The 14,990-nt window shown below is 54.8% G+C and overlaps 4 protein-coding genes across 4 annotated transcripts; 3 read left to right on the top strand and 1 right to left on the bottom strand.

Moving 5' to 3' along the window:
* Positions 1-332: 332 nt before the first annotated feature.
* On the bottom strand, positions 333-2,124 carry BROUX77_005367 (uncharacterized protein; the record flags this gene model as incomplete). Its single annotated transcript, XM_073750233.1, has 3 exons — positions 333-681; positions 786-1,186; positions 1,255-2,124. The coding sequence occupies 3 exons, from the start codon at positions 2,122-2,124 to the stop codon at positions 333-335; spliced, it is 1,620 nt and encodes a 539-aa protein (XP_073604253.1).
* A 2,487-nt stretch (positions 2,125-4,611) lies between these two features.
* Positions 4,612-6,099, top strand: BROUX77_005366 (uncharacterized protein; the record flags this gene model as incomplete). The annotated part of the gene is made up of 1 exon (XM_073750231.1): positions 4,612-6,099. One exon carries the CDS (start codon positions 4,612-4,614, stop codon positions 6,097-6,099), a length of 1,488 nt encoding a protein of 495 aa, XP_073604252.1.
* A 347-nt stretch (positions 6,100-6,446) lies between these two features.
* Positions 6,447-9,929, top strand: BROUX77_005365 (uncharacterized protein; the record flags this gene model as incomplete). Its single annotated transcript, XM_073750230.1, has 1 exon — positions 6,447-9,929. The coding sequence occupies one exon, from the start codon at positions 6,447-6,449 to the stop codon at positions 9,927-9,929; it is 3,483 nt and encodes a 1,160-aa protein (XP_073604251.1).
* An 844-nt stretch (positions 9,930-10,773) lies between these two features.
* Positions 10,774-11,685, top strand: BROUX77_005364 (uncharacterized protein; the record flags this gene model as incomplete). Its single annotated transcript, XM_073750229.1, has 1 exon — positions 10,774-11,685. One exon carries the CDS (start codon positions 10,774-10,776, stop codon positions 11,683-11,685), a length of 912 nt encoding a protein of 303 aa, XP_073604250.1.
* Between the last annotated feature and the right edge of the window lie 3,305 nt (positions 11,686-14,990).

Raw genomic sequence — 14,990 nt, 5'->3', positions numbered from 1 at the left:
GCAAAAATAGCAACGCAATATTAGCCACGTGCTACAATATCCTGTGGTATAAGTCATAATATGCATAAGAAAGAAAGAAAATCAGAACAACACGGCTAACTGCAGCTCATGTCACGGCCTGCCAAAACATAAAAAATCCCACCAATAATCCCAGAGCCTGTGAACCCTCTCACGCACATGCGTAAACCCCACACGAAAAATGAATTGACACCGACCACTTGTCTTGGCGGTATCGTCTGTCACTGTGACTGTTATTGTTTTTTTGTTCTTTTTCTTATCTTCCCTGGTCAAACAACGGGGCTTTTGCATTCCCTTGTTCCACCACAGCCCCATCACAAGCTGCCACCTTTGACGGCATCAGCGTAGTTGACCGAACCACCCTTGTCGGTGGAGGCAGCCTCAACATCGCTGCGGTTCGGGTCGTTCGCCTGGAGCTCAGCCATGATGGTGCGGTTGGCATTACGGACGGGCTTGATCTCGAAGAGCCGGTCCATCTTCTCCAGCGGGATCGACTTGGTCTCGGGCATGAGGAAGTAGACAAAAACAATGGAGAGCAGCATCAGCGAGGCAAAGAAAAAGTACACGCCGTAGCCCCACGCCTCGAACATTTGCGGGGTGAAGCGCGAGATCAGGAAGTTCCAGAGCCAGTTGTTAGCGGCTGCAGAGGCTTGGCCGAGGGATCTAGTAGAGGGCGTTAGTAAAAAAAAAAAAAGAAAAAAGAACAAAAAAAAGGGGGAAGAAAGTCTCAAAGAGTGACTCCTATTTTTGGGGGCTGGTGGGCTTACCTTGAACTCGGATCGTACATTTCCGAGTTGATAACCCACGGCGTACCGTTCCACGACGGAGTGTAGAAGACAGTCCATAGGTAGAAGAAGAAAATAGCAGCAATGCCACCCGAGGAGACGTTATCCCGGTCCTTGCTGACAGGATCGTCGATCTTGATGTACGAACCAATGAACCACATGCACATGGAACCGCCAAACGCGCCGATCATGAGCAGCTTGCGACGTCCAATGTGGTCAATCATCCACAGCAGCCAGATGATGGTCATGACGGTCTTGACTACACCAAATAGCCCGGTGGTGAACAACTTGGTGCCAGTGCCCTTGAGACCCAGAGAGCTGAAGACGGTGGGACTGTAGTAGTTAATGGCATTGATACCAGAGGCATTTTGCCACAGGAAGAGCTGGACAGGTGGAAAAGTAGTGTTAGCAGTGGGAAATATTGCAAAGGGCTATTAGGAATATATCTTACCATGCCACCCAGGAAAAAGCGCCATTGCACCTGGGACTTCTTCAGAGCCAGGAACGGCTTCCAGAATCCAGCACCAACTTCGCGGTTGTAGACCTCAATGTCCTTGTCGATGTAGCTAATCTCCTCGATAATGTACTTGTCGTTGGCATCCAGGTTGCGCATCCAGCACAGATTCTTAGTAGCCAACTCGCGCTGACCTTTGGAGAATAGCCAGCGGGGCGACTCGGGAATGAAGAGCGCACCAGCAAGGAGCAGACCTGCCGGAATTAGCTGCACGGCAATGGGAATCAGCCACTGCTTGTGGCTCGGTGCCAAAGTCTGATCGACGCCGTAGTTGATCCAGAAGCCAACCAAGCCACCAATCTGCCAACCCAGCTCGTAGATGCCGACCAGGCGACCACGAACAGCCGGAGGTGACAACTCGGAGATGTAGATGGGGGTCATGTTAGAGCAGCCACCAATGCCAATGCCGGCCAATACACGGCCAGCGTAGAGCAGGTCCAGGCCACGCTCGCCAGTGGTGCCGCACATGAGGCCGGCGCCGAGAATAAAGATGAGTGAGAAGAGCAGCAGACTCTTGCGGCGGCCGAGATAGTAGGATGAGCAGTAGGCAGCCAGCGAGCCAAAGAAAGCACCGGCTTGGTAGATGGAGACAATGTTGGACTGGATGTTGGCGCGGTGGCCCGACGTCATGGAGGCAAAGCCAAACTCATCAATGAACGACTGCAGGGCAATGGTGCCGCCGATAAAGGCCGAGTCGTAGCCAATGGTGCACGAGGCGAACGAGGCAACCGATGCACACATGTAGACTCGCCAGTTGTAGACGGCCTTGGGCGTGGGCCGGTCCTCTACGAGTGTGAGGAGACCCATGGCTGCGGTATGGGGAGCAAGAAGGGGCAGAAAAAAAAAGAAATCCAAAAAAATACAAAGGTTGCAAAAGAGCCCACTGGCGGGTGAAGATTTTTTTTTCCAGTCACACAGTAGACTAGCTGGATGAATAAGACGGATATACGACGAGATCGGAAGACGTGTAAGTGGAAGAGAAGTAGGAGAAATATATCTCGGTACCAAATAGTGTGAGATCCAGAAGACAAGTTATGAAAAGAAGCAAATAGCAAAGCAAAGCTGCATCGACAAGAACGAAGGAGAAAAAAGAAGGGCCATGTGCAGCTAGTTTAATACTTTCTGAATTCTCATGGGGGGACGGTATTGTGCCGATGGGGTGGTGCGGAGGATGGAAGAGGAAGCGTGTGCCCAGGCGTCTTTTTTTTCTTGTTCCTTTTTTTCTGCTCCCTGTCCTATTGACTCCTGTCTCCTCGTTGGCTTGTCTTTGTGGCCGCTGTCGAGCCCGTCCGCCCGGGCTTCGTTCCTAGTGTGTCCAGTGCGCTGCCACCACCAGCACGGCCGCCAGCGAGATTGACAACAACATACAGGCAGTATGGCCCTACTCCTACTGGCATTCTTCTCCATCTGCTGCGCTTGTGCCCGGCCGTTAATTCCCACATTTTACCATGTCTCTGTAAATCGGCGATGTTGACTGGACTGGACCAACTTGGCTCTAGGCCCGGTTGGCCTCTCCCTCCATCGTCCTTTTTCTCTTGTTTTCTCCTTTGATTCTTTTTGCCGAGCTACTCCAATACCAGGCCCCGGGCCACCTTTACCCCGGATTATAGCCCATCTTCATCTATCCTTGGTGTAGAGTTCGACTGGTGCCAGATGCATGCGCTCGGTGAAATGTGTGCCTCGCAAGAGCCCCCAGACCCTTGGGGCTGGGTGAACACTCTTCAGTGTCAGCGAGACGCAACTAGCACTCGTGTTTGTACCAAGGCACAAGTGCTGACTTGGGTTCAGGGTCTCACTAGAATCCAAGCGCATGTCTTTCTTCTAGGCTGGTGTCAAGGCTTCCCCGGATTCAGAAAAAGACGGGGGAGGGGAAAGGAGGACGCTGGTTCCTGTAAGAGCATTTGGACAGATTAGTTGTGTATGTATTGTAAATGCTTTTTCTAGTTAGCTAGTTATCCATTGTTGCATTCTATGGAACTGGAATACTTCTAGATGCACGCTTTCCTTTTGGCTTTTCTCTTTGTGGCCCTCACTTCGTGCCTCTCACTTCGTCACCGCCCCGGGCCTCCTCGCCTCGCCTCTCAGTCTCGTCAGTTACCCCGGATTTCCTGTTCCCTCCCCCGCGCCGTCTCCGTCCTCTGCTTCTCACACTTCTTTTCTCCAAACAGACTAGTTCTTCGTAAATAATAAAAGTCATACAATGAATGCATGGAAGCCACGTCTTGCTGATGCTCTCCGCACATTCTAAAGCCAGTACAATGCCCCCCGTCCTAAAGCTTAATCCCTCTTCACTGGCGGCTCGGATAATTTCTTTTCCTCAACCCCCCTTCAACCTGCATGCAGCTTTTCAAACCTCTGCCCAAACCACACCTTACGGTCTCTCCTTTTCTCTCCTTCTCCAAATCTGCCAGCAATGTCACATCATCTCGAAGCTTAGCTCAACATCATCTTTGGGAACTATGTTTAGCCCGGCCTTGCTCCTGGCCTTCTCTTTTCTCTCAACACGCTCTTGGCTTTGCCAACTAGAGCATCTGCCCCCCAACGCGGCTGGTATTCATTCTGACCGAATATCTGGCTGTCCAGGGTGTTCTGTTCTTAATCTTCTTCTGCTTCTCATCCTCGCCTCCCCTGCCCTGGCCCAGTTTCCTCCCCCGCAGCCATGCTGGAACATTATTTAGCCTCTAGAAATCCGGGGAAGCAATGTCTATTCATCCCTTCTCGTCCTAATCCTAATACCAATCTCCAGCCCAACACCACGTGCATCCTGTGTCAAGAGTCTTAGCATCACGCATCTGCTTCTTCACGAAATGCACGTCTTCTGGCTGGACACGGCCACGTTCGCTTTCCTTCAAACCCCTCGGCTCGCATTCCTAGCGCCAGCTGCTTCATCCTCCCTTCTCCGCGTTGTCTTAGCTAGCAATGACGGTGGTTTCCAGGAAATAGATACTTCCGCTCGTCCCAAGAGCTTCGTGGCCATGACGTTTAACCTGCATAAACTGCCAATCATTGTAGTTGTATTTGTCTCTTTCTCTAGGGTAAAATCTGCACTAGTAAGGAAATGGGAACTAATTGGTGTTTTATTTGATTGTCTGTATTGACAAGATGTAAGCCATGCTTTGGGAGAGACAACCAATCTCCAGAGTATTTGGGTGGGTGTAAGGGTTGGGGCTGCCACAATCCAGGGGTTACACGTGCTTCTATAGTATAGGGTTAATATCATGTCTAGGGTCCAGCCATGAATAGAGTACAAGGATACACCGTCTAGGGCATGTCGTCAACCTTCTTACACTTACCATGCCTACACCTACCTTCTCCCAATTCCTCTCCCTCGACGCTGAGATAGCTGAAGCTGTCAAAGTGCGAGCGGAGACAGCTACCCAAGTGGCTCGTTTTTTTGTTGACGCCCATGCCTTCATGCAGTCAGCCCTCCCGTCCATCACGGACCATGCCGCCCGCAACTCGCTTGTTCGACAGCTTCTCGACGCGCACCGCGCCATCACCGATGGCACTTTTGACAACAAGTTCGACCCCAAAGGAGGTCGAGCCGCTCAGAATCGCTCCCCCCCGAAGGACCAGCCTGAGAAGCGCGGGCCCCAGCCTCGATCCTTCAGTGACGCCCTGAAAACGGGCCTCCCCCTCCCTCCCAAAATCCCGAACGGCGGCCGCCCCGCTGCCTACACCGCCAGTGCCCCAGCCGGCAACTCCCCCGCTCAACGACGCCCCCTCCAGGACACCCATGTATATGTCCCCCGCAACACTCCCACCAACACCCGCATTCGCCTTTACCCTAGTGAAGGCTCCCCGCTCAACCATGCCGCCCCGACTGACGTCACCCGGGTGCTCAACAACATTCCCTCGATCAAGGACACAGTCCTGAGGGTCCACCCCATGAAAGTGGGTTTCGCCATCGACCCCGTCGTGGCGGCTGACAACGGACCCCTGATCAAGCTCGCGAAGAACAGGGACGCCATCATGAGCGCTCTGTCCGCGGAACTCCGCGTCGTTCCGCCCTCCCACGGATACATCGTATCCAGAATCCCCAAAGAGGTGTTTTGCCCTGAGACGGGCTGCATCACCGCCACTACCGAAACGGCTGTCGCCCGCATTGCCAAGGACGAAACCGGCGTCCAGCCCACCCAAGTGCTGTGGTCTAAGCACTACGACCCCGAGGTGGACTCCACCATTACCGCCGTGATCTCGTTCCCGGAAGCGGTTCGCTGCTTCCACATCCTCAACTCCGCCCCGAGTCGTGCGCAGCAGCTTCGCTGCAGCGTCAACAGGTGCGACATCTGCCACGACTACGCCCACCCGACCAGGTACTGCAGACGCGTGCCGATGTGCAACTCGTGCGGCCTTCACGCCCACGCGGGAGATTGTGTATCTCCCACCCGCTGTGTTAACTGTTTGTCTCTGGAACACTCAACTGACTACGAGAAATGCCCCCTGCGCCCCGTCATCGTTCGCGGCGGTGTCTTTTCCCCGTCTGCGGAGGAACGCCGACGTGTCCGACGGGCTAACCGCAGGTCCAACAAGAAATCCGCCTCCAACGAGAAGCAGGACGAGCTTGCAGCCGTCATCGCCAACGCCTCGGCCCCCATCCCCGGTTTTATTCCGGCCCCCTCTCCCTCTGAGCCTTCCTCGAGCGTAGCTGCCGGGGAAACCAGAGGCTTCGCCCAAAGACCCAGCGGCTCTTCCGCGGACCGCACGACCGACTGCGTCATCGTCGGCAGCAGTCTAGACGATTGCGACATGGGAGGCACTGCGCCTTCCAGGCGCTTGTGAAAGTCCCCCACGGGAGCCCTCCGCCCTCGCGGCGCCCCAGAGAATACCAACGCGGCCGTAACCGGCCGCCCCAGCTAAAAATCTTCCAGGCCAATGTGCAGAAATCAGGCCCATGCCATGACACAATCCTTCACTTCGCGGCCGAGCATGGAGCAGACATTGTCCTCGTTCAAGAACCATGGTCCAACACCCGAGGCCACCGACGCCTGTCCAAGAGCTGCCAAGGGTACGACCTCTTCGCTCCCATCTCCCCCATCTCCTCAATATTCCGCCCAAGGTGCCTCACCTACGTGCGAAAGGCGTCTGGCCTCAATGCGGAACAGCTAAACACCACAGCCACCACCGACATGATATGTCTTCGTCTCAACACAAACCCCCAAATCCATATCACCAATGTGTACAGACAGCCAGGCCAGGGCATCCACGCCAGTCTAGATCCCCTCTTGACCATGGAGATCCGCCACAACTCCATAATCGCAGGCGACTTCAACCTAGTCTCACAAAGATGGAATCAACGATGCCCACCGTCAGCCGGAATCGGCACCTTTGAGGAATGGGTGGACGACAACGCGCTCAACCTGTGCATGCCCGCGAATTCGCCCACTCACAGGCGGGGCAACATGATCGACCTGGTCTGGTCCGACATGCCGGGCGTCTATTCCCACGTAGAACACGACCTTCACTCTGGATCCGATCACTCAACGGTAGTCACCACTGTCAACCTTGCTGAGCGGCTCGAGCCACCCAGGAGCCGTTTCATCCCAGACATGGCCCCACACATGGCCATCGACTTTGTCAAGAGACTCAACCGCATCCCTCCACCCCCGCTTTCCGCTTCGCCCGGGCAACTGGACACCGCGGTGCGAACGGGAATTGCGACACTACATGATACCCTGGTCGAGATTTGCCCCCCAAAACGCGTGTCCCCCGGCGCCCCGCGTAAGCCATACTGGAATCAGGAGTGCGCCACAGCCAGAAGCGAGCGCAACAACGAGAGACGACGGTCCGGCATTTGGAGCCCGGAATACCTAGCCCTGGCAAAGGCCCTCAGGAGCGCAACCTCCCGCGCGGCGAGAGCATTCAGGCGGAGACACATGGACGAGGTCAAAACCCCGGAAGCCGCCCACAAAGTCATGGGCTACTACAAAAAGAACTCCCGGTTTGCCCCGCCTCCCCTTGTACACGAAGGACACGCCTACTGCACGCCTGCCGAACGAGCCGACATCTTCCTACGCACTAAACTTTTACGACCAGCCTCCACTGGCGACCTCCACTTCGATGACTATAGCTCCGTCTCCCTACGCATAATTGATTTCCCGCCTGCCGCGTCTGAGCGGGAAGTTCACAAATGCCTCATAGACGTCCACAACTCTGCGCCTGGCGCAGATGGTTTAAATGCGGTGACGCTCCGCTCCGTCTGGCAGGCGCCTGAATGGCGCGCTTGGCTGATGAAACTTTTTGACCTCTGCCTCGCTACAGGCTACCACCCCACCCCATTCCGTGAAGCGCAAGTGGTCCCCATCCCAAAACCACACAAAGAAGATCTCACCTCGCCTGCGAACTGGAGACCCATCTCCCTACTCCCGACCATTGGTAAAGGTATTGAGCGCCTCGTCGCCCGGCGTCTCTCTAACTCGGCTCTCATCCATCGCCTGACCTCCTCCCAGCTCTGTGGAGGTCTCCCGGGGCGCTCCGCCACGGACCTTGTGGAAAGCCTGGTGCACCGCATCGAACACGGCCTCCAAAACGGAGAGGTGTCCTCCCTGGTTACCCTTGACATCGAAGCCGCGTACGACAGCGTGCTCCCAGGACGTCTGGCCTGCCGGCTCCTCGACTACGGCTTCCCTATTTGGGTCTGTCGATGGGCACGATCCTTCGCGTCAAATAGATCAGCTCACGTGCGCGTGGATTCCTTCATTGCCCCTACCACACAGCTAGAGCACGGCCTTCCACAGGGATCGCCTGTATCTCCCATTCTTTTCCTTCTATTCATTGCTCCCATGCATGACAGTAAGATGCTCTTCGGTTATGTAGACGACGCCGCCATGCTAGGGCGCGCTCCCACCCTCGCTAAAGCTGCTGCACAAGCCGCCCAGCTGGCTAACCAGGCCATTGCATGGGGAGCCCAGAACGGCCTCAGCTTCTCTCAAGGCAAAACTGAACTACAACACTTCCATCGGTCCTCGGGACGGGGGCCGACAGTAGTTATCGACGGAACCACTATTCAGCCCAACAAGGAAACCCGATGGCTAGGTATCCACCTGGATACCAAACTCAGTTTCCACGCCCATGTCAAGCATATGACAGCGAAAGCCACACGGGCTGCGGCTCATGCCCGATCGCTGGCCAACATCATCCGCGGCGTCCCGGCTAACCTGCTGCGCCTGGCGGCGTGCGCTGCTATTTTCCCCGTCTTGCTATATGGTGCCTCCGTCTGGTTCCATGGCCCCCAGAAGTTTCTGGCCAAAGGTAGAGTGGGCCCCGCCCGCCAACAGCAACTCGTCGACATGGTCACGAAGGCCGTCGCACGCACAGCCAGAGCCATTATCCCTGCGTACTGCACCACTCCTCACGCGGCCCTGTTCAGAGAAGCAGGCATCCTCCCCGCACGCGTCATGTTGGACCGCTGCCGCCGTCAGGCCGCCGTGCGCATTGCAAGCCTCGACGAACTCCACCCTCTAGCGCGATTAGCTAGAGCACGCACATCCACGCGCCTGACGCTACGACACAGAGAACTGCCCCGAGCGCCCCCCGCCACACGCATCTTGCCGCTGGCCTACCCACCACCAAAACCGCCAGAACCCAAGGATGCCCGGCGCATCCGTGCCGCCAAGTCGCGCATCGCCCGAATCCCTTACTGCGACCTGCAGGTTTTCTCAGACGGGTCCAAGCTACAAGATGGTTCCACAGGAGCCGCTGCGGCCCTCTACATCGCAGGCTTGGAACTCCCAACGGTCTCCACCCATCTGGGTAAAATGATGGAGGTCTACGACGCCGAATTGATCGGGGCACTCGCAGGCCTCAAAGCTGCACTCCAATCCCCTGCCGCCACCTTCGCCGAAAACGTCATCGTCATGCTCGACAACCAGGAAGCTGCTTACCGGCTCTTGGTCGGCCAACCCACTCTGACGTCGCAAGACATCATTCTCGATTTCCGCGCCACCGCCGACCGGTGGCCACTACGCACCCGCAACTCCATGTCACCTGGCCCCGGGAAGGTCATGGTACAGTGGATCCCCGGACACACCGACATCCCCGGCAACGAAGCTGCAGATCGGGCGGCCAAAGCAGCCGCATCCACCCCTCCTCCCGAGCATCATGAATCTGTGTCCAGCCTGGCGGCCCTCGCATCGTGGGCCCGGTCACAACACCTGAAGAACGTCACCGCCTACTGGCACGGCAACATCCCAGGAACATACCTGGAACTGCAGATCCCATGGTACGTAAAAGCCCCACCTGAACTCCATCTACCCCGATTCTACCTGAGCTACCTCCTGCAATGCCGGACAGCCCACGGGGACTTCGCCTACTATCATGAAAAGCTCGGGCATCCTCCGGAAGGGAGGACATGCGCCTGTGGCTCTGCCAAATCTCCCACGCACTTCCTGCTGTGCAGACCCGCCCGGAGGCAGGCGGAAATCGCCGAGCCCAAACTCCGCCTTGGTAGTATCCACGTCCTCCTGGGCACCCCCAAAGGCGCCATACTCTTTGCTCGCTTCTTAGGGGCATCAAATTTCCTGACGCGGTACGCCGTACCCGTCCACTTTCACCCCAATGAATCTCTGCCTGTGACAGGCCTGGCCGAAAGGCCCCAGTCATCATCTCCCTAAAGTAGTAGCCTCCACTCTCTCGTGTAGCTATATCATTGCACCCTGCGCATCGCGGGTGTTGGCCGTAGTTTTCATAGAAGTCCGCATGTCCCCACCAGGATGAGGTTGTGACTCACGAGCACCTTCCCCGGGCCTTGCCCCTAGGGTTGCCATGCACGTGACAGCTCCCTGCGCGACTATAAAAAGTAATAAATAAATAAAAATAGGGCATGTCGTCTTTTTCATCCTCATCTTTCGTTGCGCCAATCGTACTATGCTTTTCTTGCTTGGCGTTTTGGATGCAGCCGCCAGCCGCAACACGCCGCCCGCCTGTTTTTGCCAGATTCTTTCTGCTCGAATTCTGTGTGGCGTTAATCTCGGAGTCGGCAGAGCCTCTTTCACGGCTCGCTCTGTGCGTGCTTGGCTGTTCTTCATCTCCCCCGTCAACAGGGATGCCAACCCACCCACGATAATCAACCCAGACTGGTGTCTCCCTGGGCCAATTTCACCATGGCACACATGTAGAACAGGCTCAACAGGTATTTGGTACCGTCGCTAATAAGCAGGGCGACCCTGACACTGACACTGACACCTGTGCAGAACACACGCGCAGGATCAAACAGGATTGGAGGTCCATTGTGCTAACTTGTCTCTCCCTGATGTTGTTTGTCTTGTCTTGTCAGGAACTCCTTTTTTTCGCCCACACTCATTTCGTACCAATTCCTGCTGCCGTGGGACCCTTTCCCTCTCTTCTTTCTTCTTCTTCTGTCCGGGAGGAATGCGGCTTCTTGTCTGTCCTTGTCACAATCACGCCTCTCAACTTGACTAAGACGCAGCCAAGTCACTTTCGCAACCCTCCGCCACCATGAGTCCGCTTGTCTCGAATTTTGGCTGCCGCGCCCGCACTGGCCGTTTGCTCCTTGCCTTGCTGTTCTTTGCCTTTGACGCCGCAGCGCAGACAAACGGCACGCTCCAGACGTACACGCTCCCCGGCTGCGACTCGTCCTCAATTGGGTTTACCCACACATACTCGCAGGGCGCTGACGATACGTGCCTTGGTACTGCCGCAATGTCGTTCAAGGTTATTGAGCCGGCAACATGCGCCAACGGCACGCGCGCCAAGCTTGCGCGGTTTGAGGGCAGCCGCTGCAACAATGGCGAGGTCACCATCGCCGGCGGTCTGGTTGACATTGCTGACAGCGACATCGGCGAGTGTCTGACAACCAATATCGGCAATTATTCGTCCGACGCCGTCCACGAGAGCATCAAGAGCCTCGCCTTCTTTTGCGACGGGCCTGAGCGCAAGGACACCGATGATGACGGCGACATCGACGGCGACGACATGCCCAAGGGCCCCAAGGCCGGGTCCGTGTCTGACAGCGCATGTCCGCGTGTCGGCGTGTTGTCCAGCTCCATCTCAGCGCCCTTCTTCGACCACCCGTACCCGGACCAGTGCAGCTACATCATGGCTGACCGCAAGCTCAAGGTTTACTCGGCCGCCACGTGCACCAATGGCACGGCGGCGAAGCTCGCGGTGTGGAGCGGCGTGCGCCAATGCCAGGGCGAGCCATCGATTCTGACCAACGTCACCGAGGAGCTGATGGACCAGTGCCTCGTCTTCAACACAACCCGTGCATCGTCGTATTCGTTCTTTTGCAATGGCATGGATGCCAAGGGCAAGGCCAAGTCGGCCGCAGTAATCATCACGCAACAGTCCAAGACCATTGCTGTTGGTCTGTCGTTGTTTTTGACTGCTGCCGTGTTTTCGAGCCTGTGATGGTGCTGTTGGTGAAGATGCTTTTGGGGCCTGCTTGATGTGGTGTGCTGGTTGTTTTCTTTGTTTTCTGGTTTGCTTTGTTTCCCCCGTTTTGATACCCTCCTATCGCATATCTTGTTTTGTCTGTTTATAGCCCTGATTCTTTCTCACGACGTTGTGGCACGCCAACGACCTTGTTTGGAATATCCCCCAGGCCCTTGGATCTCGGATATCCCACACGAAAACAACATAGACCCCCTTTGTTAATACAAATGCACCATGTCCGCATCACAACCTTTTCATGCGCATGTAACTCTGGCTACATACACATATACTTCAACTCCTTGTACTCACAACTTTGTGTCAAAATCCGCGGCCATAGGAGCGTGATTTACCGTCGACCAGTTCATCACGCAGCGCGTCTAAGTGACAGGTCTTGGTCCTTGTGCACGCAAGTTTCGAGGCAGATCCTCACTCTATACGGAAGATTAAAAGTGGCCAGTTTAGCGCCTCCCCGTTAGTTTCATCCAAATAGACGCGTCATTGTCCTCTTTTACATGCATATATTCATGCTCTAGCAGCCGAACCATGGATGGACTGGATGTTCAAGTGTCCATCATTTACGTCATGGAAATCCGGAGCCTTGTCGCCCCCATGATTCTGTGCTAAGTGAGCGGTTACGTGTGCTCTGCGGGCTATTCGATGCTTTTGACTTGCCACCCCCTTTTCCCTGGCCAAACTTGAAGAAAACCAGCTAACTACCGTGTTAAGCGCCGTCCGTTCCACAACCGCGCTTTGACCTTCGCCAAGGCCAAGCTTCATGGCGCGTTGCTTGTTTGTTGCGTTTGTGTGCGTGTGTATAACCAAGTACAACTATAGAGCCACGAAGTTGCATTTCAAGCCCTCGTTGCAGCCAATCAGATGGCCACCATATCCTGGCGATTATGGAATTGAGCAGGTGTCAGCTAACACGCTGCGCCGATGGTTTGGGACTGGGGCTAGATTTTCCGAAATGTCCGCGCCTTTTTGTTCCCTCCCGCATATATGCTTTGACATTACGGGGCCTGATATATCATGGGGCGTGTTTACGAGCGAATGTGCAATGCACTTGCAGCACACATGTATCTCTGCTCTCATAGGGTTGAGTGGAAAGGATGGAAAACATGCCGAACGCCCATGAACCACTGGGTTTTGTAGATGGGGGTCAATGTCGTCACCGCACGAAGGCCAGATTGTGGGGGCTTGCCAAGGGAGCCGGTAGCATGGACAAAGGCGGCACAAGAGGAGGCCTGGAAGGCCTTGGCTAGTGATGCCTTGGCTAGTGACGTCAAGTCTTTACAAGCTGCCACTGATGCAGGTTGACGGCACGCAACAGACTGAGGCTTTGCTGTCTTGCTTAGCTGTCAGGAGTCTTTCAAGACTTGGACTATTCAGTAGGACCGGCACGGCATCTGTATTGTTGGGTTTTAATGCACTAATCTGTGCTGGAACGCTTCCTGTTCTGGTCTTATCACTCTAAAGCTTTTCATGCATCTACCGTAGCGGGCTTCCTTGGTCCGTCCACCTACAAGCTATTGAGTTTCTGCATGCATGCATTCGCAATGAGTGTTTATTGGTCCGAAGAGTTGTCTACCCCGGCGGACTTCTCTCGATATCCTGGTAGCAAGATGCTATTGTGCACACAGAGATGGATCTTTGCAGTATCGCAAGTGTTTTCTTCCACTCACTATCACAATATTTTTAATACAACCATTTATAACAAACATATCCTTTTGTTAGCTTGCCGTCGCAGAACGGCGCGAGCAACCCAGCGCAACTGCCACCTCGTGAGAACTTCTATTTTAAGTGCGACGGCTTATACTATAGCTTGCCCAGTGCATGTGGATACTATACGTAGTTTCCTGTGGCCTTGAGGTCCATAGCCGGCTAAGAGAGAAGTGTGTCGAGCAGCGTGTGTGTGCGTGTGTAAGAATGCACCACGCTCGTGTTGGGATGGTTTGTAAATCCCTCTGTTGTTGCGGTATCCAGACAAGCTTTCTCTTCCCGGCTTGCCCCTGCCATGTCTTGGCTGGCGTGTATTCCTGAAGCATTCCAAACGCTCAGAAGGATCCCAAAAATCTCTAGGAGGCCGTTACCAAGCCCCTGGAGTCTTGGCAAGGACAGAGTATACGTAAGGCTTTTCGTCGCCCCTTTCCCTGGCCTGGCCCGGCCGTTGACCAATGGCAACTAGTTTGTTTTTATTGGCTCTTTGGTATTTCGCGGGAGGCGAAATAATCGACCACTTGGTCTGCAGGGCCCCGGACTTAGCGCTGATGTCGGAAATGGTGGACCGTCGGACGGAGAAGCTCTGTTGTTTGCCCAAACGCTCCAGCGTAGATGTCGACACTGCGGCCTTGATCTATAGTAGAGACACGATGGTATATATCTCACAGTATTAGCCTCGCCGATAGCCTAGCTTTGCCTCCGTTGAATAATGCCAGTTACGTGATGCCCTGGCCGGCGCTTGCCCTGTGTTGTGTAGGGCTTCCCTCGGCATATGTACGCACTTGTTGGCGTCGTTGGGTTGGCAAACTCGGCCATGTTTAGTAGGCTAAGTGGCCGAGGCGCTTTAGGAGTTCTTTTACTTGAGATTGTCACGTTGGTATGAAGCCTGGTCACTGGCTGAAAAGTCGTCGTCACCTTCCGTGGCATTGTAGTGTATAGCACTCCTGGGATTTGCAGTATACCCGAAGACCCTGGTTTAGATACGTCTTCCTACGGCGTCTCTGTACCAACCATGACGCGCCCTTTGCCCATTAGACGGAGGCTGATTCGCTACAGTAGTTTGATGACCCTGGGCTTGCCAGGGTTTGCCGGGGGAACCTGTGTCATTCTCCCCGCGAGCAAGGCAGAAGATCTCAAGCTTATTTTCTTTTTTGAAATTTTTCAAGAAGCAAACATGACTAGGGCCTAACTGAGCTGCCGACAAACAAGTTCTTTGTCTTGAGTTGCGTGGTCCGCTATTGGTCCCAAGCGTCCCCAGACCTTTAGATCCATGATTATGTAGGCTGTGATTGGTGGACGCGTGGCTATTTTATTGAATTTGACTTTTGTCTTGTGAGACAAAGCCGTTGACTGCGGATATGTGTAAGTGTCGATTCGTATGCCCATGATAGTTGGCTGTGTTGGTTGTGACTGAATACTTGTGAGACACATTGGCTCTGGTTGGTGAATGAAGCCGAGGGATTTTGACCATGGTGCCTGTCAAGTGACGAACATACTTACGAAAGATAGTTCCGCTGTCTGCTTCTTGGCCAGGACTAGAAACATGCCGCATAGACAGCGCG

The sequence above is a fragment of the Berkeleyomyces rouxiae genome, assembly GCF_048999995.1.
Source record: "Berkeleyomyces rouxiae strain 22BRR77 chromosome Unknown BrBRR77_ptg000005l, whole genome shotgun sequence".
Classification (NCBI taxonomy): Eukaryota; Fungi; Ascomycota; class Sordariomycetes; order Microascales; family Ceratocystidaceae; genus Berkeleyomyces; species Berkeleyomyces rouxiae.
This window is presented reverse-complemented; position numbering and strand designations above follow the sequence as displayed.